Source organism: Aplysia californica, unplaced genomic scaffold (assembly GCF_000002075.1).
Source record: "Aplysia californica isolate F4 #8 unplaced genomic scaffold, AplCal3.0 scaffold00536, whole genome shotgun sequence".
NCBI lineage: Eukaryota > Metazoa > Mollusca > Gastropoda > Aplysiida > Aplysiidae > Aplysia > Aplysia californica.
This window is the reverse complement of record NW_004797806.1, coordinates 30,952-56,269: the sequence shown is the minus strand read 5'-3', so window position 1 is coordinate 56,269 and position 25,318 is coordinate 30,952. Positions and strand designations below refer to the sequence as shown.

The window sequence follows — 25,318 nt, the reverse complement described above, 5'->3', positions numbered from 1 at the left end:
CACACTCATTCAGCGCGTTTAAGTTTTTATGATGACGTCCAAAAAGCAGATCAAACGTAACTGTATATATGTAATATATTTCATCATTTTCAGAAAAATGCGAATAACTCTCGATGCTTAAGTACAATATTGAGATCAATCACTGAGTTAGTTTTTACCACTTTGACTACTTCTATTTTGGATTTAGATATATCGCCCTGCCTTTGACACTGTGGGCAAGGCTAGCATTGCAAACCAATAAAACCCAAAAATATAAATAAATAATAATAATAAATTGTCAGATAGTTGGGTCTGTCATGGGGCGTAATAACGGATGCTATCTAAAAGAAACCCCCCCAAAAAACCAACAAAAAACTTAATACACTAGACGCTCTGAAACCATCAAATGTTTAAATGATAATGATCATAGACGGATTGATTCGGTCTGCTCATTGTAATTAGATGGTTTTATGTTAAGCATGTTGAAATGATACATTTTGGTCGCTTGGAAACGCAACACTTTTCTGGATGGCTCATAGCATTCTTTTTTAAATAGTTATCACCAGGTGTGTGTGTGTGTGTGTGTGTGTGTGTGTGTGTGTGTGTGTGTGTGTGTGTGTGTGTGCATGGTGAAACACCAAACCATTTTGCCAGAATCTGGGCAATAGAGATTTATCTTATCTTAACAGCTCTTTTATGGTCTACTTCTTTTTCCCTTTGGTGTTTCTATCATCCAATTTATGTTTGTTCAGGCATGTAGTCAGTGTCATGCTTAATTGGTGTAAAGTGTAACTCTACTCAAGTATGTTTCCTGTCTTTGCACCTTACAAACGGACAAGGGGAAAGTATTTTACGTGTTGTCTACTTCTCTTCCGAGAAATTAAGCAGTTTTCACTGAACATTCTGGATTGGCACTTCCAGTAGCAGGGAAGTTGTGCAAAATGTATTTGAGCTAATTGTAGCATTGTTGTAGCATGGACTCTTTTCACCAGGGTCTGTAAATCGGCAAGAATATTGTTAAATTTGTCTCAGAGTGTGTCTTGCAAAATACTATTTGCCCATGCTCCTACTTTTTTACTATATTGACCATAGGTTCTTTATTGTTTTTTTTTTTTTGCAGATAGGTGGAGTGCGTTAGTGGCAGGTCCTGCATCTTTACTCTTCTTTTCTTGTTTTCTTTTTGTCTGTCTTGCTCTTTTACGAAACAATATGACCATTATCATGTTTATTTACTTTTTTTTGCTGAAACAAAACTAAAGTGACATTATATCATGCATATGAGCATCTATAGTGTAATTGTTAGGCTCTGTGCCATTGCTTTTAGAAGACCTGAGTTCAATTCTTGAATAGGGAAATCTGTTAAAAAAAAAAAATCAAGTTAACTTATCTTTATCTGTCAGCTGGGAGGCTGTACCCCACTCAGTCTGGGTGGCTGTGATAGACTGGGTTGAAATAGTCCAATTGTGTTTATAGGGGTGGTGTTAAACACCGAAGTACTTGCTATTGCAATGACAATTATGTTTTATCTTTTTTAATCACAGGTGACGGTGAAAGGTTCTGATGGAGCCCAGAATCCTCAAGAGGGATGGTGCACATTCCGAGTCAGCATCAGGGATATAAACGACAATGACCCGGTCTTCAATTCCCTGAGCTACAGCGAAAAGATCTCTTCCAATGCCCAGAAGGGCAGGGTATGTTCCAATTGTGAGACTGTTGATAAGGAATGTTAACAGGTGTTGCAAATACATGTTTATAGGCTTTAAGATTGCTTTTTATAAAATCGTTTGTGTTAGCACCACTTCTGTCCACACAATTTAAACTCTTTTAATGAAGATTTGGTAAATTTTAATCTTTAGAGACGTTTAAACATTTTAAAAATTATTTTTAGAAAAAGCCGGTTGTACTGAGGTTAAGAGATAGTAGGATACTTTTGGTCATGAGAAAGAAGAATTCATTATTGTAATCTTTGTCACTGTAAAATGGCTTCACATCTTCAACTTTGTCTGGATATGTACTGCTTATCTGGCAGATTCTTTGGTTCCTAAATGATTTATTGTACTTGGATTGTTGACAAGCATGTGCTGTGATGTACATTTTGCCGTGTCCATACCACCTGTCTCCATGTGCAAAGTTTGTTGAGAGATCTGGACGTGTAAAACGTGATATCAAATGTAATGAAGTCATTTGCAGCCAGAGTATTAACCATTGGTTTTTTTATTTGTCCCATCAGATCATTCTCCGTGTTGGTGCGACAGATGCAGACATCGGTGACAACGCCAGAATCTCGTACTCTCTGATAAAGAATGGCAATGGCGTGTTTGGTATCTACGAAGAGAACGGTCTGATTTTCCTGAAAAAAGCTCCATCTGTGAGTTCTCAGAAAATTTTATAGTTCTTTTAAAATTAACTTTGATACCAGGATGGGAATTAATGGTCACAAGACTGTACTCGTTGCATGTCAAAAGATAGAGCTGTCTGTTTCACAGTATAAATAGGCCCCTTAAAACTGGAAAAAATAGATTATTTTGTAAAAGGTGCTTTGTTATGGTGAAGTACCATAATGTTAGATGTTTGCTACGAGGAGTGGTCAGGCGGGTCTCAAACTAGCTCCTCATGGAGACAATTATCAGGAAGACCCTGGGGTGGACGCTGGAAAGGAGAGATGAGCAGCTTTGGACATGTCCCGTCTGCTATGATTCTAGCTCTGGATCCAAGTAATGATAGATGTTAAACTTCGAAGTTTTACAGAAATTTTGTTGCTGAGAAGTAGAGCCTTGTAAATGAACTTGCCGTTCCTCAGTAGTGTCTGTCTGTTTGTCTTGCTTTTTCTTGCTGCAAAATGAGTAATTGTGATTGTGTGCTTCTCTTTTACTTTACCACAATGTCTGTCTCCTTAGGTCACTCATTACGAACTGCTGGTCAGAGCTCAGGACCATGGAGTGGAACCCAGAAATGCAACGGCCAGTGTGACCATCGATGTCGCCTCTGAGACCAGTGAGCCACCCACGTAAGAAAACAGATAGCCCTGTTATGTTTTACTGCTGGTCAAAGATAACTGTCCAATTGTGAAGAATGTAGCAACAAAGCTTCTAATGAAAGTGCATTGAGTCAGTACCCACACATGTACAGGATAAAGTTTCTGTCATGCTAAGACATCTTTGAGCTGTATTTTCATAAGATATTAAAAACATTTAGCTAAGACATCTTTGAGCTGTATTTTCATAAGATATTAAAAACATTTAGCTGTAGTTGATAGTGTAAGATTACTGCATCTTGAATGGAATCAAGTTGTCTCTTACACTGTGTTATTTTTACGGATTACTTATTTTTTGCGAAGACAAGACACAGATGTATGTTTTTTAAAAATGTTGAGGATTGCGGAGAGGGGAACTATCCCTCTAAGTTGCTTACAAACACCTAAAAAGTATCTATTTGTTTACTGCATGTGTAAATGCACCCTGACCTCTAAGATTGATTATTGTTATGCACTCACTCATCAAGGTATCCTTCTGCCAAGTTATTTCCAAATGTGAGTGCTGAATGTGTTATTAATTACTTTTACGGAATTCCCTTCTTATGGTCTCCATTTTTTCTTCACAATCTTCAGATTCGACGACGATGTGATGTCTCCGGGTTACCATTACCGAGTGGCCGAAACGGTCAACCCAAACTCTCAGGATGCCATCATCACCACACTGACCTGCAGGTCCAACATGGACAATCCCAGGGTCAGTCATTAAGATTTTTAGAAAGTCTCGCATGCCACTACTGCCCTTTGAGTCATCAGATTCTGTGATGGATATTTTAGAATGTTTCACATACTACTGCCCTTACTTTGAGGTACTATTAGGGACTGACATTGTTCACAACTTAAGTTATCAAGTTTCCAGACTTTTTGCTGCTTTCATTTGCAATGCTCTTCAATGAAGAGTTATTGTGTTGTTTTTATCCAGAATTTCTCACGCTTATCTTGACTTTCATTAGGCATCGATTTTTGTATTTTTTCTTTCTTTTGTTTAAAGAAAAAATAGATTTTTGTTCTTAAGAGTCAAAACACCTATCAGTGCTATTCTCATATATGTGCCTCCATGTTGACCCACAGGTCCAGTACTTTTTGGTGGACTCCCGCGACATTGTGCAGTCACAGCAAGCTGGCAACTTTGCCATCCGAGAGTACCAGGAGGGGGGCCGCTACAAGGTGGACGTGATGGTGGCCGCACAGCTCGACTACGAGAAAGCCAATCAGCACACCATCCAGCTGCGCTGTCAGGTTGGAGTTTAGGATATTGTGTTTAATTCCCCCATCTCCTCCCCCCCCCGCCCCTCTCCTTCTTTTTTCCTTCCCCTTTTCATGCTTTTCTTTCTCTTTCTCATGTTCTTCCTTTGCCTTCTTGACTACGAATTTAGAGTGTGGGCACTCAGATACTGCCTTGCTTTGCCACACATGGTTGTCTCTCATAAATTATGTCTGACTTTTGAAGAAATTGCCTGTTAAATTGATGTACATGAGAAACATCTCTCAGCTCTACCTTTTTTTAATGGCCTTTTTTGGCCTCATTCTTCTGAAGCCTCAATTTTTCTCACATTCATTTGTACTTCTTAAGTGCATAGACATAGCTTCTCAGTGAATAGAGGGTGGGATCGGTTGGTTGGGGGAGGGGGAGGGGGGGGGGAGGTATATGAGACTGACCTGTGACTCCCCACACTAAGAATGGACACGAGCATCTATACGCAGATTATTATGTGATATTTGCTTTAGTGTATTCTCCTATTCTTCCTTTTTACCCTTCCTCTAATGTCACTTTGTTTTGTGCTCTGTATTTCTATTTATGCATTCACATGCAAAATGGGTTGTCAATAGAGACAGTGTTCACCAGTTGTCCAGACTGAAAGTCTCTGCTTGTACCTTTTTGCACACTATACTTGCCAAACTAAATCTGCCTTTGAAAGTAGGGTATTCATTTGTAATTGGACAATGAACTCAACATGCTTCACTCAAGCTGCTCTCTCTTGCCTCTTTCACCCTGGTGTTAGGTGTAGGTAATTTTTGTAATTCTTAGGTCCTTTTTGGTTCCTGAGAGGTTGTCAGTGGGTGGTTGGCAGGTGCACTGGTGTGGTTTGCTCCTTTTTTCCTATAAAAAAATCTATCATCTCTATCTCCCATTTTCCTTTTTTGTGTTTGTCTCTCTACACCTCTAATCTTCAGCACTTATATGACCTTATTGTGTTGCAATTGCCATAAAACTATTACTGAAACTAAAATTAAGAGGTTGTCGAGGAAACAAGTGGAGAAATTTATAATTTCTTTCATCTGCTCCCAGAACTTTGGCGGCCTGACCATGTATGAGCAGATCACGGTGACGGTAGACGTGGAGGATCGCAACAACAAGGTGCCCTACTTTGAGGGCATGGACAGCAATGGCCGCTATGCTGGGAGTGTGTTCGAGAACACCAACGCCGGTGCTCTGGTCATTGAAGTGCAAGGTTATGATGATGATGTTACTCCCAGCTACAATCAGGTCAGTTGTCAGTTTGAGAAAATGGGGAAGAGAGAAAGAGAATTGGTAAAATCAGGAGTAATCCCTTTTGCTAAATTTGAGGCACTGTGGTATTTTGTCTTATATGTGTGTTACTGTTTCATGCATAACACAGCTACACCTCTTTCACCAGATAGGTTAGTCACATATGACCTGAACTTTTTGCAAGCATTCGAATGCATACACTTATGAAGACACACTGCTCCTGGTTTGTAGTGCTATCCTTTGTTTTAAGTTTGGAATGCAAGGGAAGTGCCTCATTTACCTTCCAAGATTCATATAACTCTTGGAACATATATATATATATATATATATATATATATATATATATATATTAGGATTCATTTCAATTTATGACTTTGTTTCTTCTCTTTGTCCCTACAGTTGGTGTTCCGGCTTTCGGAACAGAGCTATGACGGTGTTTTGAATGACTTTGAGATCCGCAACTTACCTGGCAACAAGGCTGGCATCCACACCAAGCGACCATTCGACAGAGAGGAACAGCCTCGTTTCTTCCTCACCGTTATTGCTGATGACCAGAGTCCTTCTGACAGGATCAATCACAAACCTCCAGGCAGTTCTAATACAGGTGAGAGAACAGAAGTTTCACATTTTGTTATTCATCTCAGTTTACATCTCAGTACTTCTTAAGAAGTGAAAGAAATCTGGTCATAATTATTGTCATGTTTACAGTGGAATCACAAGAGAATGAGGGAAAAAAATTCTGCTTATGACTGACAGTTTTCTACTACTGACAGCTTTTACTGTTTGGATGAGGATAAACTAGGATGTGGTTTGGCAAAGATAAATGAAGGGCAATTGGATACTGTTGTCATGGTCAAAGTGGGGTTTTAAAACAATTGTTTCTTTGTAAGGTAAAACTCCATCTTAGAGCTAGTGTGGAGCTAGCTTTATGCTTTGTCTTTGCAAACTATTATTGTTTATAGTATCAAATTCACAAATTTATATAATTCTTCACGTTTCTTTTGTCTCTTTCACAGCATCGGTTATTGTGCAGGTGACCATCACAGACAAGAACGACAACCCTATGGAGTTCCGTCAGTCGCTGTACACTCACACGGTAAAGGAGACAGCTAGCATTGGGCATGTCATCTTTTCGGTCACTGCAGACGACAAGGATGAAGGTACGACTTTCATGTTTTGTATCATGACGTCATGTAGTGGACTTGTGCTGTAGACCTGATGTGTGTGGGTCAGAAGAGGGTGCTGCTGCTAGTGAAAAAAAGATTTGAATATCTGCTTATTTCCTGGTCTCCTTGGATGCTTAGTGGCTTGTACAAATAATGGATGAAGTAGACAGGCCAACTGTCAATGTTTTACACCATCATGTTCATTTAAGGGACGGTATGCTTTGGTTTTCCACAACCATATGAGATACTGTATCCCCATGTGGAAATAGAACTCGTGTCTTTTCCTTTTAAGAGGAAGAGTCTAACCACTATTCCACTAACACTGCTTAAAGAAGCTTTGACCGGAAGACTGTTTTATTTGAAACAGATAGTGTCTCCTTATTTAATTCAGATTTCGGAAGAATAATCTTTTTTTTTCTTGTTGCGTCTTATCATTGCCCTCTCCATGACCAGTTATTTTTGTGCCTATACAGTGGACAAAGGTCAGCTGAAGTACAGTTTCACCAGCCCGGACGACATCCCCTTTGACATCCGGGACCAGACGGGAGAAATTGTCGTTACAGGCAAGCTGGATTATGATGAGGGTGTCAAGGTAAGCAGCACTAAGAGCTTCTGTTATTTCTCTGTAGACTACTGCTCTGCAAGGTTGTCTTTTAAACAGTCTTTTCCAGTTTTAATGGATAGTTGGAAGGTGTCACAAGAACGTCCATCATCTTTTTTTCCCCCTCACCTTTTTTTCCACCCTCCTTTGTTACTGTTTGACGGTCTTGTTCTATCCTTGCACAATGTTGTTACTTGGAACACAAAACAAAGATTTAACACTATACTAACCTTCTGTCACATGCTACTATAACAGGAATTAGCCAAACCTGTTCCTCTGCTCTGTGTTGTGATTCTTTCCGCAGCTTTGGGGCCCCGATGCGTTGGATTGGAATCTCACACTTTACGTACAACTGAACCGAGGCTCTAACTAGCCTTTTTCACAACCTATACTTTCAGCAGGCCTCCTCTGCCTTGATACAACTCTCTCCTCTAAAAACCCCACCAGTAGCAACTCAAACTTTTATCAACTTGCAAACAATACAACTGAACACAGACTCACACTTTACTCACTCTCACACTTTCAGCCAAACAATACAATAGGCTAGGCCTAACTCCGTGCCACTACTAAAAACAACCAAATACACCACACACAAATTGATTGATATTGTATGGATGTTCTTCTCTTTATGTGTTCTTTTTCTGAACAAATTGATGGATGCCATATGGATGTAGTTCATATGGATATGCTTCTCTTTACTCAAACAAACAGACCAAGCTCAATATCTGAGAGTGATCATACCACAAACTAAGGGTTTCGACTTGTCCGTCTGTCCATCAGTATTTCTTAATTGGATCTTGTTTCATCTTTCCTCCTTAGTCTTACTTACTGACCCTGGAATCGCGAGATGCGGAGAACTTTTATTCAGCCACCACCCAAGTGAAGATTGACATTCTGGACGAGAACGACAACCCGCCTGTGTTTGAGCGGCCGGAGTACATCATTGACGATAAAGTGGTGGAAGAGGACCAGAGCATTAGCAAAGAGAGTCCTATGCCGCTGATACAGGTGAGCTTTTGCCTTGTTATGGGAAGATCCTCTTTGTGTCCTATTGTATGTGTACAATTTTGTTTGTGTGAGTTTTTCTTGATGTGATTTAGTGTGAATTTAATGGAAGTTTTTGAGGCAATTGTTATTTAGTAAGTGAGTGAGTGGATCTGGAGATGAAAGGGATAAAGGAGATAGATAGAGGCATGTCCATCTCACTAGTGTTAGTGTTTAATGGGTAGCTTAATAGTCTGCCACTGAAGCAAATTTTGAGTGTTTTATTCTTTCTCTTCCCTGACTAATCTTCCTGACTGTGAAAGGATGTCAAGAATGAAGATGTGGTTTTGAAAGGTAATTTTTTAGGTGTTTTTTTCCCCACAAAGCTGGTTTCAACTGATCCTGAATATCAAATGTCTCCTCCCTCAGGTGAAAGCGACGGACAAGGACGTGGCCCGTACCACCAACATGCGCTACCGCCTCCTCGGGGAGGGAACTGAGGCCGGGGACATGCAGCTGTTCACCATTGACCAGCGCACAGGTCAGATATACCTGGTGGGCATCCTCGATCGCGACACCAAGTCGGAGTACATCTTCACGGTGGAGGCCACGGACGAAGACCAGGAGCCACAGAAGGGCTACACCAACATCAAGGTCAAGCCGCTGGACATAAACGACAACAAGCCAAAGTTTGACCAGAACCGCCTCACGGGAGAGGTCTTTGAAAACACGGAGCCAGGTCAGTACAGCGAGGTCACTGTGGAGGTCATTGGGAAAACAGATCTTTGACCGGGGAGGGAGGCACACTGGAGGCTTTGAAAATGAGAAGCTTGTTCAGATGGTTCCAGAAATAAATTCAGTTTGAAGGTCTTAAAGTTGATGTACAAAGTCTCAAATTAAGTGCCTGAAAAACAGGTATGGAAGTATCGTTTAATGTGTAGAACGTTGCCTTCAAGTTAACCACTCATTTGCCATTTGTACGTTTCATGGTGATAGGAAAGTTTTGCTAATGGGTAAGCTTTGCTTCTCTAAATTGTTCTCAAATTCTTAAATGGGAATTAAAAATGGAGTTTTCCTTGTCTTCAGGTTGTCCAAACCTCGACAACTGTCCGCCCATAGCCGTTGTCATGACGACAGATGCGGACTACGGAGAAAATTCCACCATCGACTACGAGATTGTTAGCAGTCCAGCTGAAAGGACAGGAGGTCGCTACTTCGACATAGATGCCCAGGGACGCATTTTCTCTCAGGTAGGATCCTGGTACCTGATTCGTCATGTTACATTTTGATGGTGTTAGGTACAAAACAACCAAGTAGATGTAAGCAATTTTTCGAGGAGGAGCAAAAAGTGCTATGAATGAAGTAAAAATAAATGCTTCGTCACCAGGTTTTGTGTGCATGCTTAAGAGATAAGAAATGTTTACCTAAGGTTGATATCATACACCCTAAGGAGGATCCATAGAAGGACAAAAACCGAAATCTTGGATTTTGTGGAGTTGCACCCAACATTGTGGATATTGCAATTACCCAGTTTTTATGTGCGGGTAACGGGATGAAAAATTTGTCTTCTCTTTTACTATTGCAGTTTTTTTCTTTCTCTTTTACATGCTCAGAAATTGATCGAGAGGAGTATTAGGTGTTGAAATAAATTCACTTTTAAGAAAACTCTTTCTCTCCCTACCTCATAAGTGCCGTTAAAGTTTAGTACTAAGACAGTGGATTTGTGATGTTTTCTTGGGGGTATTTTTGTATTAAAAAAATTTACACATTTTTTTCCCCATCTACCAAGGACATTGTTATTGTTTGGGTTTCCTTTCAAAGTAATTTTTCTAAAGTATTTTTCACTGTGGGTTCTGAACTTATAACATTATTTACATATACACTTGTAATGTTTTTCCTGTTTGCTTTCTTTCTTCATGCCAGGTGGAGGCGAAGTTTCTGGATAGAGAGACAAGGCCAAAGTTTGAGGTTGTGGTGAGAGCTAAGGACAGAGGTCCCGAGCCGCAGACAGCCACAGCGACGGTGATCATCACGCTGAAGGACCGCAACGACAACCCACCAAAGTTCACACAGAGGGAGTATCAGTGAGTGCCGGTCAAACGTTTGCCATAGCTATAACAGCATCTTGTTGTAGAGGCAAAACATGTGAACACAGAGGCTAAAAGATCATTTAGTCAATCAGAGTAAGGCGAACGACTTTAATGCAAAGGCTAATACATGGGCTAAAACGGCATCTGATCATAGAGGCGAAAACAATTTGTAAACATAGAGGCTAGACGGAGGCTATGGTGTGGTTTGCTCCTTCTTTCCTATTAAACATCTATCGTCCTCATCTCTCCTCCTTTTTGTTTTTACTCTCTTGTAACACCTCTAGTCTTTGGCACTTGTACAACCTTATTGTGTTGCAAAACTCGTACTAAAACAAAACTTAGTAGAGGGTAAAGTGGCATCTTGTCAGAGATGCTAAAGCAACACTTGAAGATAGAGGCTAAAATTGCATCTGGTCAGAGAGAGGCTAAAGAACAACTCGTACACAGAGCTTAAACAGGGCTAAAGCACCGAGGTTAAGACAGTTTTTGTATCAGTGTGCTTCTTTTTTCTCTCAAACAAAACCACCCACCATCGTCCTCAGAGTGTCCATGTCTGAGCACCAGGAGGAAGGTATCGTGACTGAAGTGCATGCCACAGACCTTGACATTGGGGTGAACGCAGAGCTACAGTTCTCCATGTCAGAGCAGGCTGCCCTCGTGGGTTATTTCAAAGTGGACACTATAGACAACCACGGCGCCATATCCGTCTATCAGGTATACATTTTTTCTGGTTCTGTTGGATTTTTCTTGTTAGATGTTCCTTTAAAAAAAAAAAATTGGCTTCCATGGTTTGTTCTGGGTTTTTAAAATTCTTATTTTGGTTCTATATTTTGATCCATATTTTTTTCCTTTCCTGTAAGGCAAGAGTTTCAATATTTATTCTTATTATTTTCTTATTGAGGATGCAAATTGTTTTTTTTGGTTTTTTTTGGTGGGGGGAGGGAGGGTCCATATTTGCTCCATACTTTCTGTCATATTGAGTTTGCCATATTTTATTCTTATTTTGTTATATTGGAGTTGCATCTTTTTAGTTTTAGTAAGGTTTTACAGCGCTCGCAACTGCATAAGGTCATATGAGCGCCATTTGCATCCTTTTGTTTCATATTTTTATGTATTGGGAACCCAAATTTTTTTTCTTTTTTACCAACCTTTTCGCGATCTTCATCAATTGGTGTGCAGTGATTCAATGTATTTTGTTTCAGCCTGTGGACTTTGAGAAACTGATGGACCCAGTGTTCCGGCTGGAGATCATTGTGCAGGACAAGAACCCGCTCCACCGCGACACGGCCACCGTGGTCATCACTGTGGAGGACTTCAACGATGAGGCGCCCAAGTTCAAGGATGAATACATGGAAGTGTGAGTGCAAACATGTGTTCAGCCCTTTGCTGAAATTCAGAATTATTTCAGGGTAGAATGAATATTCATGGATTCATGTCTAAAAAGGAAAAGTTGCTGCACAAGAGATAAATGCATCCGTCTGAATTGATGACCTTGTTTCTGATCTTTTTTGTTCGTTTCTCACTGTATGGAGGTAGCTTTCTTATTTTGTGTAGGTTTTATTGCCTGGCAATCATGTATTGTCTTGGAAAATATCATGTATCATCTTGGAAAATAGTCAAATTTGAAGTTGGAAGAATTACTCTTGTCTGACTTGGGTGAAGGGATGGACAGGATGGAGGAAAACAGCATCCTATTTTTGGATTAAGGACTTTGGCCAACATCTTGAGGTGTTCATGTAGGATGGTTACAGAGGTGGTGCTTGAAAAGCCATGTCACTGACATTGCTTCACTTTGTTAATGAGCTTCAGTTCACAACCCCCCCCCCCCCCCCTTAAACAGCACAACAATTATATGTATTGTTTTAGTATCTGTGGAGTAGACTGCAGGAAGTTAATATGATGTCAAAGTATAATTAGAAAGGAGTTTTCAAATTATTTGATATCACTTCTTTTACAGGGAAATTGAGGAGAACAGAGAACCTGGAAAAGTGATAGCCACATTTGAAGCCACGGACGCTGACTCTGGAATAAACGCCATGTTTAGGTAAGTTGTGCCTTGTCTGCCCACTGGGGTCAGATCTATGATGCACTCTTACTGTTATCAAGTCTCGCTGGTGCCATTACTGTGTGGCATGACCAGCATTACGACAACTCACTGCTTTTCTGTGATGGGTGCACTGCTGACGTTGTGATGATGCATTGCTAAAACCGTTTTGACAAAGCGTTGTTACGATGGTGCACTGCTGGTGTTACAATAGCATATGTGAGGCAGCGTGGTGAAATCAGGCGCTCGTCAAAATAATGAAATCGAAGAAACTGGCATTTTTCTGCCAGTCTGGCAATTTTTATCGAATTTTTGTTTTTTTTAGCTTTACACCATTGTACTCCAATTAAGAAGACATTTGCGGGTGGATTTTACTGAAAAACGTTGATTAAAGGCACAAAAAATGTAAATTTTCAGTTTCTATGGACTATCAAACTATGGAAATGACCAAACTTTGGCAACTATTTTCTCGCTAATTCCACCTTTGAAACCAGGCGACCCCACCTTCTTCAATCTCAAATGTCTTGACTTCTATTCAAGATAGATGGGCATTTTTCTCACCGATAGCAAGACAACTGAACAAGCTTTAAGAATATGATACCAGTAACTCCACATGCTGAAAAATTGACGAGCGTGACACATATTATTATGAGCACACTCACACACACATACACACACACTCTCACAGACACACACACACACTCACACACATACACTTCTCTCTCTCTCTCTCTCTCTCTCTCTCTCTCTCTTTCTCTCTCTTTCTCTCTCTTTCTCTCTCTCTCTCTCTCTCTCTCTCTCTCTCTCTCTCTCTCTCTCTCTCTTTCTTTCTCTCTCTCTCTCCCCCCCCCTTCTCTCTCTCTCTCTCCCTCTCCTCTTCCCTCCCTCCCTCCCTCCCTGTGGTAAACTTGCTGCTCCACATAGATCTTCTCAATAAGGACCATGCTCTTTGTTTCCACCACTTAGTAGAACAAAATCCCAACATTTCCTTATTGTCCTTCTGTTTCTGTTTGACAGCTTCCTGATAGACCGCGACTCTGACCGGCGCCGTGAGTTTGTGATCCACCCAGACACAGGCGTTGTGCAGACACGCAAGAAGCTTGACCGAGAGGTGCAGGCCAGTATGTTTGTGGTCATCAAGGCTGTGGACAAAGGTAACTCATAGGATGGTTTTTCTTTTCTTCGTCTTACTTTTACAGAAATTTCTCGAATCCCAGACAATGTAAGTTTTTCTCTTTTTTGAGTGAAACGAATTTTTAAGGATTTCTGCCCCTTTGATATTTCAAATTCCCTTTGCCAATTTATGATAGGTTTCATTATGAAAAATATGAATAAATTACCACTTTGATTGGTACTCATGGGGGAAATTTGGGTTCCAATAGCAAGCACAGTACAATAATTTGTCATTGTCACTTAAAACAAAATATTACACCAGTACAGACTATCTTAGAAATGCGCCATTACTGTTTGCCATTTTCAAGTCGGTGCTTCCAGTCTTGCGTATTTTTACAGAAATTCGTACTTTCTGCCAGTTCCATACTTGCTTCTCCATCATTCCTAAATCCCTCCATAAAAAAGCGAGATAGCGCAGGACTACTGAAATTCCGCAGCAAAGGATCTGTATTCGCCTTCATATCGTCTTGTATAAGTTGCGGATATTTACCGCTGTTAATTGGTCTGCCCCTTCTACTTCTTGTCAGCTTATCTATTTTTTATTAAGTTTTTTTTCTTCTATTGGTAGGAAAACCTGCATACATACTGTAGACATAACGATACATACATGTATGTGTATATATATCTTAGGCATAAGATGCTTTCTCACATCTTGGAGGCTTATTGATGCATAACGCGATATTCCAAATATTTTGAGGATTTGCGATGTAAGTGTACCTATTGTCCTAGTTTGTCGTGCCAGAATGGGGTTGTTGCTATGATTAGTTGTAAATTGCAATGTAACAACTTACATCCTTTTGTTCTTCCAGGTGACCCACGCCAAACAGGGACCGCTACTCTTGAAGTGACTGTCACGGATACGAATGACAACTTCCCTGTGTTCAAGGAGGATTACCGACCGGTTGTTATGGAAAACATGAAGAAAGGGGACGAAGTTACGGTAAGTCTTAGTTTATCAGTTATCCGGATTTCTGACAGTCCCAATGGAGGATCAATGAAAATGATTTCATCTTATAGTGGAACAAAAGAAGGAAAGAAGTTTTGAGATTCAGGGCTGGACAAGCCATTTGTGTCTCCCACAGTATTTCTTCAGTAGAAGGCATGCCTATAATAGAAATAGATCCATGACATTAATTCTTTATCTCTGAGGGGGGTAAACCAACTACGCTGGGGCCCTTTCTTGGTTCTAAATCTAAAAATGAGAAAATAGTCATTAAATGGATCAATAAATCGAAACTAGCAAACCTATTTTGATAGTTCTTCATCTAATGAATGAACTTCCGGTATAAGAGAATTGTTTTCGGCAATGTTTGATGTCGAAGTCGTCGTAAAGGAATATGCACAGTGGTTCAGACCGCGAGCTGCTGAGAATGGCTTGCCGGAGATAAAGAGTTAAGCTATAGCCTTGTTTTCAAAACAGGTGAGGAAAGTGTGTCAGAGTTACTTTTGCTTCTGCTTAGCGCTAATGACTGAGCACTAGGAAGCTGCTGAGTGCACTGGAAATGGAACAAATATGTGTCCATAACTGTTGAAGAATGTGAACTGGAGTTGCTCTGGGCGAATAAGACTTACACATTGACATGATGTACCCCCACATCATTGTTTCACAGGCCTCAAGAAACCTCCCCTCCCCCCCCCCCACACACACACACACACCCACACCCACACACACACACGCTTTGGCGTAGTCATTTCAGAGATTCGTGAGTTTGATTAGAAGAACAAGTCTCGCTAGAAGGCTTTGAACTAGCAATTTAAGTGTGTAGCCGAGTTGAATGCTGTATATAGAGGATTGGTACTTTATTTAATTTTCCAGAGTTTAATGTGTTGCAAAACGTTACAAGTCATGTTGTGTGTTATTCCCTGACACAGGTACTGGAGGTGTTTGCTGTGGACCATGACACCTTGATCTATGGACCGCCCTTTGGCTTCGCTCTGCCAGACAACTGCTCCGCGCTCGCCTGCAGCCACTTTGACCTCACACCCAATGATGGTAGGTCGAAAGATGATACACAAGTCTTTTTTCATAGAGAAGTAACCATTGCCTACCAAATTCTGTTATTTTTGCGGATGAAAAAGAAATTTCCGATTCGTTTCTATTTATTATTACATGATTTTGGGGAGGTGGGAGGTGGGTGATTCAGTTGAGCGTCAATTTTACTTTATATGACGGTTGACTCCTGTGTTTAGGATGCTAAAAAATCTTGTCAAAAAGTGTCTGTGGTGACATCTGTATAACTGCAGGTTGTTACTGTTTTTAGAGAGTACATATCTTGTGTGGGAGTAAAGATTATTTTCCAAGAACTTTCACAAGAAAAAGGGAGCAGAATGATTTTACTAGTGGCAATCTGTAATACTACACTTTGATTACAGAGAGTTTGTTTTAGTTGAGATTTTTTTAATACCTCTCTTCAATTTCTGCTATCATATGCAAATGCATGGATGTGTTTGTTTTTAATGGATGTCTGGATGTGGTTTGCCACTTCTAATTCATTGAAATTGTAGTTTTATGACCTGGTCCTGGACAAATGTATCCCTTCTCATGAGCACTTTTTTCATATGTACAGTTAGAGATATTAAAAAAGATGAGTTCAGGGTGATTAAGGATTTGAATATTTTCGCTTATGTACTCGCAAAGATAGTAGGTCTTATTTCTGTTCTTTCACTCTATTGTTTTGTCTGTCTGTCTTTCTTTTCTTTTACTAGATGAATGTTATTTACCAATGTACTTGTCTTCACCCAAAAAATAAAACTCATGCATACATACTGCTTAATTTATTTGTAAGAAATGTTGAATTTATTTAAACTATTGGCATTCTTTCACTCTTGTCCCACCAGATGGCGACGAGCGTAGAGGGACGGCCATTATCACCACGCGGTCTGTGTTTGACCGCGAGGAGCACAAGTACTACGAGCTGCCGATCGTCATGTGGGACATGAGGGACAAGAACAGCGACAAGGCCCGCACGGGGACCAACACGCTCACCATCGTCATAGGCGACCAGAACGACAACCCTCACTTCCCTGGCCACCAGAACGTATTTGTTTACAACTATAAAGGTACACATTTTTTTTGTTTGCCAAACCAAAAGAATATTTTTGTTTACAAACTTAATTGTACATGTTTATGGTTTACCTGACCACTGGAATGTTTTTTTCTACAACTATTAAAGGTTCACAGTTGAGGTTTACTTCTCTTGTTACTGGAATTTTCTTGCCTTAAAACTATAATGGTACATATTTTTGGTTTACCTGACTATCAGAATGTTTTTGGCTTCAACTATAAAGGAACACATTCCTTGTTATTTCTTACTATCAGTCATCTATTTTGCCTTGTACCAAAGGACCATTATTGTATCAATGTATTTCTTCACTCTAGCGAACAAGCATTCCCTAGCCATCAGTTTTGTTGCTTCCACTATAAAGGCTGCAGTGAGGATGTAATACATTATCACTCATTTACAATCAGTTATGTAAAACATTGCGATGTGTTTCTTCAGGAATGTTTGGGCCACTCCAGATAGGTAGAGTTTATGCTGAAGATCTGGATGACTGGGACTTGCCAGACAAAACCTTTACATTCCTCTCTCCACCCAGCATGAAGAACTTTTTCAGGTGAGAATATAATGTCTATGCTCTATGTAGGCATCCATTGCATGGTGTTGGAAGTCTGATCTTTTTTAGTACTGTAATTCAGGTTTCTGTCAATTTTTTTCCTTTTTATCTTATTATTTGTCTATTTTAAATTATATTTGTGAGTACACTTTGTATCCTTGCCCCCTTATTACTCCTTTCCTATAATAATATGGGTGCCTGGTAAATGATGTAGTCTTATTCGCTCTTTTTTCTTTTTTTCAGTTTTATTGTTATGGTAATCTGTTTCATGTAAAAGATAACTGTTATGATACTCATGCATTTTTAATAATTATAACCATTAGGTGTCACAGCTCAAACTTTTGGAACCTACTGCTTTTCTTTCCCTCTGGTTGTTCATGTATGTCTGCCTGGTTTTTTCCCCTGCACTAATTTATTTTTCATGTCAATGTTTCTCTTTACTCTTAACAAGATTGTTAATTTTGTTTGTATTTATTTTCCCAGTTTTGATTTTGTATTTCACTGTGTTCAATCTGCATTTACTGCAAGCAAAACTAACAAGCATATTTGTCATCACCTCTCAGTGTCTTTATTCACTGACTGAATGTACCTCATCATGTCTCAATGTCCTCAGCGTGGACGAGGACACGGGGGACATCACCATGAAGCGCGGCGTGCGTGCCAACTTTGGGGAGGAGCCGTACCAGTTCAAGGTCAGCGTCCACGACAAGAAGACGGTGGTCAGCACGGTGGCCGTCACGGTCAAGGACCTGTCTGATGAGGCTGTGCAGAACTCGGGGGCTGTCCGACTGGCAGGTAGGCTATTGTTTGTTTGTTTGTTTGTTTGTTTGTTTGTTGTCTGTGCCTCTTAACCTCGCCATGCCTCTCTTTTTGATGTTGTGAGAACATCTTGCGCAATGTGAAATAATAAAAGGCAAAAGAGGCAGAGGTAGACTAAGAATAAAATAAAAGTAGTTGAATAGATTTGTGACAGGAAAAGACTAGGATGATGTACATTTTTTACTTTTGAGCATCAGAGCAGAGAAATGAATGTCAAACTTTGACCACTGATGTCTGTTTCAGATCGGGGGCTCTCGTGGCCTAGAGGTTAAGGGGTTGGCCTCTCATTCAAAGGTCCCGGGTTTGATTCCGGGTAGCGACCAAAAAATTTTCTTCTCTAAAATTGTCTCCTTTCACATCCTTTCCTGATCTCTAACAATGTTCTGTTGTCTGCTTTCATTTCTACTTTCTGCCCCCACCCCCTCACCTCCTTTGCCCCCTCCTCTGGGCTCCTGACTCTTTCTGCAGCCTTTCTACTGCTACTCCTTGGCTCCTCCTAACTGCTGTCTTTCTGCCACACCCCTGATCTTCTGGTAGGAAAGATCTACACCTAGCCTTCTCGGACAAGGGCGAAAAATCTCGGAGGGCCCGTGTGCAAGTTGCGCACGTTAAAGATCCCTTGGTGGTCTAAAATCGATAAGAGTAGGCTTTGGCCGCCACCCGGGCAAAATTCAAAATTTCCTACCAACGAAAAAGTATTAGGTGTGTCCCGCGCGCTCATATGACCTTATGCAGTTGCGAGCGCCGTAAAACCCTATACTAAACAACATGTTTCAGATCTGGCACTTGATTTGATTCTTACAGATCAGATCTGTTTTCTAAAATAATTGGACTTTGGAAAACCACCATTTGTCTTTCGCATTACCAGTTGCGTTGCGCCCAATACCTCCTGTATATTTCATTTTTCCACTCTTTTGCCCTCCCAATAACACACACAAAATAGTTCTGATTGTAGATCGTTGGAGGGTGCCACTGTCAGATTTAGATCTTTCCTCTCCTTTTGTTTCTTTTGTCTGTCTGTCTTTCTCCTTGCATGAAGTGGCCATCGCAGGTTGTTGCAGGGGACAGCTGGTAGTTCCTACTTCTTTTCTTTCCCCCGGTTTTTCCATCTGTCTGTCTTAATTTATCTTTACACCAAGTTACTGTTATTGTGTTGATGTGCTGCTCTTTACTTGAACAAACTCTACTTTTTCTTGCACTAAACTACCATTGTTTTGTCGATTTGCTTCTCTTTACTCAAACAAACAAACATCTTTTTCCCTGCACTGAACTACCATTACTTAGTTGACGTGCTTCTCTTAACTCAAACGAGCAACACACATTTCACTTTTTCCTTGCTCTAAGCTACCATCATTTTGTCGGCATGCTTCTCTTTTCTCAAACAACCCATTTCTACTTGCTGCCAGGTATTACCCCCGACATCCACCCCTTGGCGTTCATATGACCTTAGGCTGTTGCGAGCGCCGTAAAACGTCTACTAATATAATAAACCTCTACTTACTAAAAAGTCTTTTTCCCTGCACTGAACTACCATTACTTAGTTGACTTGCCTCTCTTAACTCAAACAAGCAAACACACATCTCATATTTTCAATGCTCTAAAACTACCATCATTTTGTCGGCATGCTTCTCTTTACTCAAACAAACCATATTCTACTTGCTGTCAGGTGTTACTGCCGAGGAGTTTATCCTGGAGCCCAAGGACAAACGGACAGGGCGCCGCACGGACAGTCTGTACACCCAGTTCCGGATGTTGATGATGCAGAAGCTGGGCTACGACAGCATCGACCACGTGGAGATCATCACGCTCCTCAACGGGCCGGACTACCTGGAGGTTCGCTACGCCGCCCATGGCTCTCCGTACTTGTCCTCGGCACAGCTGGACAACATCATCATCATGAACAAACAGGAGGTTTGTGGTGGTCCTCTTTCTCTTATGGTTTTGTTGCTATGTGCTTTAAGTTGAAGTGAGTGGGTGTTTGTTGCAGCGTCTGGACAATAAAGATTTACGATTTTTTTTAGTTGCAGTGTACATTATGTTTGATATTTATTCTACTGTATATGTTGGTATTTCCTCAATTTAATTTGTTTTGGTATTATTCAACCATATGTTTGGCATTTATTTTACTCTGTTTGGTATCTTTTCTACTTCATGATTAGTATTAATTTTAACATGTTTGGTATCTATTCAACTATATATGTTTGGTATTGATTCTACTTAATTTTTAGATTTATTCTACTATATATTTGGTAGGCATATTTATTCTACTATATATGATTGGTATCTATTCTACAATATGTACGGTATTTATTCTACCATATGTTTGGTATTTATTCTACCATATGTTTGGTATTTATTCTACCATATTTTTTGTATTTATTCTACCATATGTTTGGTATTGATTCTACCATATGTTTGGTATTGATTCTACCATAAGTTTGGTATTTATTCCACACGATGTCTCCTCAGTTTGAGGACCTGGGTGTGTCGGTGCTGACCGTGCCCATCGACAACTGCCAGGAGGAAGTGTTTGAGGGCGGATGCTACAACAAGCTGGTGGTGACGGGCCAGCCGGTCCTGGTCAACGCAAACGGCACCAGCTACGTGGGCGTGGAGGCTTACACTGTGGCCGCTGAGGGCTGCAAGTCGGACGAGTTCCCGGAGAAGAACAACTGCGACGGAGGCTACTGCTTCAACGGGGGGACATGTGTCAAGGATAACTGGGGCACCCTCTCGTGAGTATTACGCTATTTGTTCTTTTTTTTTTTTTTTTCTTTCTTCTTGTTTTTCTTGTTCTCTCCTTATCTTCTTCTTCTTCTTCTTCTTCTTCTTCTTCTTCTTCTTCTTCTTCTTCTTCTTCTTCTTCTTCTTCTTCTTCTTCTTCTTTTTCTTCTTCTTCTTCTTCTTCTTCTTCTTCTTCTTCTTCTTCTTCTTCTTCTTCTTCTTCTTCTTCTTCTTCTTCTTCTTTTTCTTCTTCTTCTTCCTCCTCCTGCTCCTCCTCCTCCTCCTTCTCCTCCTCCTTCTTCTTCTTCGCTTCCTCCTCCACCTCCTCCTTGGGACTTACCTGAGGAGGATGATCAATAGATGGCGCAAAGGGATTGATTTCTGTTGTTAAAGATAATAGTGATGATGATGGATAAGGTGATTCTTCTTCATTTTCTTACGACATAGTTATAATAGTAGTTGTAGCAGTAGTAGTATCTTCTTCTTAATCCTTTTCTTCTACCTCGTAATCCTCCCCCTCCTCTTCTTTTTCATCATTGTCCTCCTCCTCCTCCTCCCCCTCCTCCTCCTCCCCCTCCTCCTCCTCGTTTTTGAGGTTTTTGTTTGATTTTTAATCTCAAATGTGACAAATAAACATTGTTTCATTGTTTTCACCAGATGTGTGTGCATGGATGAATTTGACGGGCCGCGTTGTCAGCAGAGGAGTCACCACTTCGACGGGAATAGTGTCGCATTTTACCGCACCTTGGAGCAGTGCGAGGACTCTCAGACCAGCCTGGACTTCATGACTGCCCAGGACGACGGAGTCATCTTGTACAACGGGCCCCTGGTCAACATTGACCCTCTTGAGGTTTGTACACATTAGCATGGTGGCCCTTAAACGCCGCAACCTTTTTGGTGCTGGTGTAGCGTCTTTGCTTTGAACGTACCATGTGTTCTGTCCAGCCCTCTTGTGCATCTTTGTCTCTTGAGAAATGGCATTGGGCTTGTGATTACTTAAATTTTTCTGAAAGAGTATTTAATTCGAACATACAGAGAACTAATTGTGCTGTGGTGCTGTCTGCTATTGGCCAGTCTACACAAACACACTTTCTTTCTCACAATACTTTGGATAAAAATAAAATATAGCCCTAGTTTACAACCTACAAGGATACCATGGGGTTGCAGCTTTGTCTTACGCGAATTCACTCTCTGATTCTCGTGATGCACAAAGACATGAGGGGTATACTTTACTTTTTCCCTAGCTGTGTGGATATTTCAGTTCCTTCAGTCTAACTCTTTAAACATAATGCTGAATGAAAGAATCTTGTCATTCCTTTCAGAGCCCCCAGGATTTCATCTTCCTGTTCCTGCGCGGCGGTTTCCCCGTTCTCCTGCTGGACCACGGCACTGGGGTGATGGAGCTGACTCTGGACGGCACTGACAAACACGGCAGTCAGCTCATGAAGAAACTCAGTGACGGCCGCTGGCACCACATCGACATCAACAGGAAAGGAAAGGTGAGTAGGCACAGGTCATGAGTAAGAAAGCTGATGGATAAGAAATTGAGGGGAGAAGGAGACACAGAACCACGCTTTTTTTTTCTTTAGGGGGGAGGATTCAATATATCAAGATTCAGTAAATTTTTTTTGTTCTCTGAAACTATTTGACAATGTGGAATTTAGAAGTCCATATGTTCTTGGGTGTTTCTTTATATCCGAGTTTTCAAGTTTGAAACAACCTAACAATGTGGAATTTGGATCAGAGCAGTTCAGAGATTATTGAGGTTGTCTAGGTGTTTAGGAGAGGCTGACTGGAATGGAAAGAAATATGATTCATTGTATTGTCTTCACAGTGGTGCTGTTAGAGTTTCAGATTGCAGCAAAACGTTTATGGTGGCATAAAATTATAATGCACAAAATTTGTAAATCCCCAGATGGTGGAGCTGGTGGTGGATCGGTGCAGCACGGCGGAGTCGCAGCGTCAACACGTGCAGGATGATAAGGCGTGTCGTGTGCGCGCGGAAACACCGGGGGAGAACACGTTTCTCAATGTGGACACGCACCTTCACCTGGGTGGCGTGCAGGCTGCCAAGCCTCTCAATCACCTGTCAGGACACCCCATCGTGGGCTTCAACGGCTGCATCAAGAACTTAGTCCACAACAAAAGGGTAAGGAAGTATTCTGGTTGTGTTTTACACGTCTAGTTGTATTCTGGAGTATCTCAGGGCTTGTTTTCTGTACTTTTTTAGTGTCTTCTTGCATGTCCTTTACATGTTTTATACTTTTGGGGGCTTATTATAATCATCACGTCTATCATTACAGTAAGGATAAAGATGTTAAAAATAATTATTACAAAAGCCCCTACAAAAACAATGACAGTTTTAAAGTTAATAATAATGATTTTAAGAAAAATATTAATGATGATAAAAATAATCATAATAACACTAAGATCATATGGATTGTAATGATTAATAATATCAATAATGACAATGTTAAAAAAAAATAAGAACAGCAAAATGTATATGAAGAAAAAATAACTTGCACATCATTCTGAAATGGCTTTGTCCTCGTCATGTTCCCCAGCTGTACGACCTGCACTACAAGCCTGTGTCTGGCATCAATACTGGGAACAACGGCTGCCCACCGGAGGCTGAGTTCTGCGGGCGGGGGAGCTCCAAGCCGGAGTGTGGCTTCAACGGCATCTGTGAGTCCTCGCTCAGCGGGCTGGTCACCTGCCAGTGTCTGCCTGGATGGTTCGGCAAGTCCTGTGACAAACGTAAGTCTGGTTGTTAACCCTCTTCTCGCCAGATCCGTGCTCGAATAATCCAACTAAGTAACTGAGAGCTGCAAGAGGCCCCCATACTGTTTGAGGAAATCATTATTTTGTACGTCATTTTTTGGGGGGGGGGGGGGGATTTTTCTTTAATCTTTCCTCGACACAGTGTTGGGCTCAGCAGTGAAGAGGTTAAGAAGTTGGAGGTTTAAGTTAGTCAAAGAGAAACGCAATTATGGGCATTTTGGGTTCGGGAAAAAGTGATACAAGCAGAAGAGTAAACCAATATAGCTGTTTTCATGTATGTCAGAGTGGTCTTTGGCTGTTGTTTCCCCAAAGTTGTTTTGATGAGTGCTTTAAAAAAGAGACATTTTAATGGTCAAGTACAGTTGAACCTGCCCAAGACAACTGTCAAAATCGAAGAGAAAAGCGGTTGTCTCGGAAATATGGTTCTCTTAGACAGTATCATTTAAATCAATTTTTTTTTTTAAACGAAAGGAGAGAATAGGGAAGTAGTAATTTGTTCAAGTGATTGTCTTGGACAGGTGGTCAGTAGTGTAGGTTTGACTGCTATAGACATTGTCAGTTTGTTAGCATTTCAGCAAGTGTAATCTGCAGCTTGCACAGTATGCTTTCCTGGAAGCTGAGAATGTTTCGGAGTGTTTTATGGACTGCTGGGGTAATAATAGTTGTAAAGTGCATAGAGCATACCGTAGAGCTTAGCATTGTGTTTTATGAATGGAGTTTTTCTTCTTATTTAAATTTTTTCCTGTACATTTTGTGGCGTCGGTGGCCTCGTAGTTAGGCTACCGGACTCCTAATTGTGAGGTTGCGGGTTCGGGGGTTCGAGCCGTCGACCCAACGTTGTGTCCTTGGGAAAGGTACTTAACCTGAATTTTCCTCACTTCACCCAGGTGGACCCGGCCACAGACAGCGAAAGATCTTGTCAGTGTGTTCGTGTTTTAGCGCCTACAAATGACTGCTTGCATTGTATGCTTCCCAGGAAGTTTAGGTTGTTTCAGAAAGCTCTCAGGTCTGCTGGGGTAATAATATGGATTGTGAAGCGCATAGAGCTTGCTGTTGAGTGGGGATTTGCGCTGTACAAATGCTATCTATTATTATGTTCCCAGCGGCCACAGTGCGAGACTTTGGCAAGAAAAGTTACTACCTGTGGATGATGAAGGAAGAGCTCTTTTCCTCCCAGCGACTCAGTCGCAACCGAGAGATCAGCGCACAGCTCATGTTCCGGACGAGGGAGACCAATGGCATCTTGTTGGATATGTACGATTCTTCGTCATCAGAGTCTGCTCGGCACATTCAGCTCAAGGTACCAAAACAGTTCTAGAAATGATAGTTTGTAGCATCTCACTCAAAAAATAATATATTTGAGATCATGTACAGATGGGTGATGGGAAAAGACCAGGATGTAGATTTGTTTTAGGACGTCTGAGCAGAGAAATAAGTGGTGAACCATGATCACCAATGGTTGCTTCAGGCCTGGCACTTGAAGAAGAATCTCTCTCATATAATGTGTTGGGGTGTTTTTTTTCCCTTTTCGTTTCCATGTCTTTCCTGTCTATCATCTTGGTTAGTCCTTGATAAAAGTAACCTCGTAGTTGTGTTGCTTTATTGATGGGCTTCAATTTATCCTTACACAGAAGTAAACTTGTCTATATCTCTTTTCGTAACTGTTTTTTTAGGCTTTCTTGTGTGGTTTACCCCTTTTACTTCTTCCCAGTGTTATTATTGGCCTAAATCTCATTCATGACAAAGTTTGGATGTTGTCATGGTGGTTTGCTCTGAGCTCCCCTTCAGCACCCATCTACATCTTTTACACAACCACTCAA

The 25,318-nt window shown here is 40.9% G+C and overlaps 1 protein-coding gene across 2 annotated transcripts in view; it reads left to right on the top strand.

Annotated features, from left to right (window-relative positions):
* The window catches only part of LOC101855587 (neural-cadherin), a 55,287-nt gene that overhangs the window by 14,122 nt on the left and 15,847 nt on the right, over positions 1-25,318 (top strand). For both annotated transcript variants that reach the window (XR_001185180.2, XM_005106470.3), the window contains exons 12-40: positions 1,521-1,670; positions 2,210-2,347; positions 2,877-2,986; positions 3,587-3,707; positions 4,082-4,249; positions 5,301-5,498; positions 5,901-6,105; positions 6,518-6,661; positions 7,141-7,259; positions 8,088-8,276; positions 8,682-8,991; positions 9,339-9,502; positions 10,176-10,336; positions 10,885-11,056; positions 11,545-11,699; positions 12,300-12,386; positions 13,404-13,540; positions 14,369-14,499; positions 15,432-15,552; positions 16,398-16,619; positions 17,060-17,174; positions 17,788-17,969; positions 19,660-19,904; positions 20,463-20,728; positions 21,375-21,567; positions 22,040-22,216; positions 22,633-22,866; positions 23,282-23,474; positions 24,602-24,798. Coding sequence is in view for 1 of the 2 variants with exons in the window: in XM_005106470.3 (XP_005106527.1) it covers positions 1,521-1,670; positions 2,210-2,347; positions 2,877-2,986; positions 3,587-3,707; positions 4,082-4,249; positions 5,301-5,498; positions 5,901-6,105; positions 6,518-6,661; positions 7,141-7,259; positions 8,088-8,276; positions 8,682-8,991; positions 9,339-9,502; positions 10,176-10,336; positions 10,885-11,056; positions 11,545-11,699; positions 12,300-12,386; positions 13,404-13,540; positions 14,369-14,499; positions 15,432-15,552; positions 16,398-16,619; positions 17,060-17,174; positions 17,788-17,969; positions 19,660-19,904; positions 20,463-20,728; positions 21,375-21,567; positions 22,040-22,216; positions 22,633-22,866; positions 23,282-23,474; positions 24,602-24,798 (5,004 nt within the window). In the remaining variant the exon portion in view is untranslated. The remainder of the gene's footprint in view (positions 1-1,520; positions 1,671-2,209; positions 2,348-2,876; positions 2,987-3,586; positions 3,708-4,081; positions 4,250-5,300; positions 5,499-5,900; positions 6,106-6,517; positions 6,662-7,140; positions 7,260-8,087; positions 8,277-8,681; positions 8,992-9,338; positions 9,503-10,175; positions 10,337-10,884; positions 11,057-11,544; positions 11,700-12,299; positions 12,387-13,403; positions 13,541-14,368; positions 14,500-15,431; positions 15,553-16,397; positions 16,620-17,059; positions 17,175-17,787; positions 17,970-19,659; positions 19,905-20,462; positions 20,729-21,374; positions 21,568-22,039; positions 22,217-22,632; positions 22,867-23,281; positions 23,475-24,601; positions 24,799-25,318) is intronic.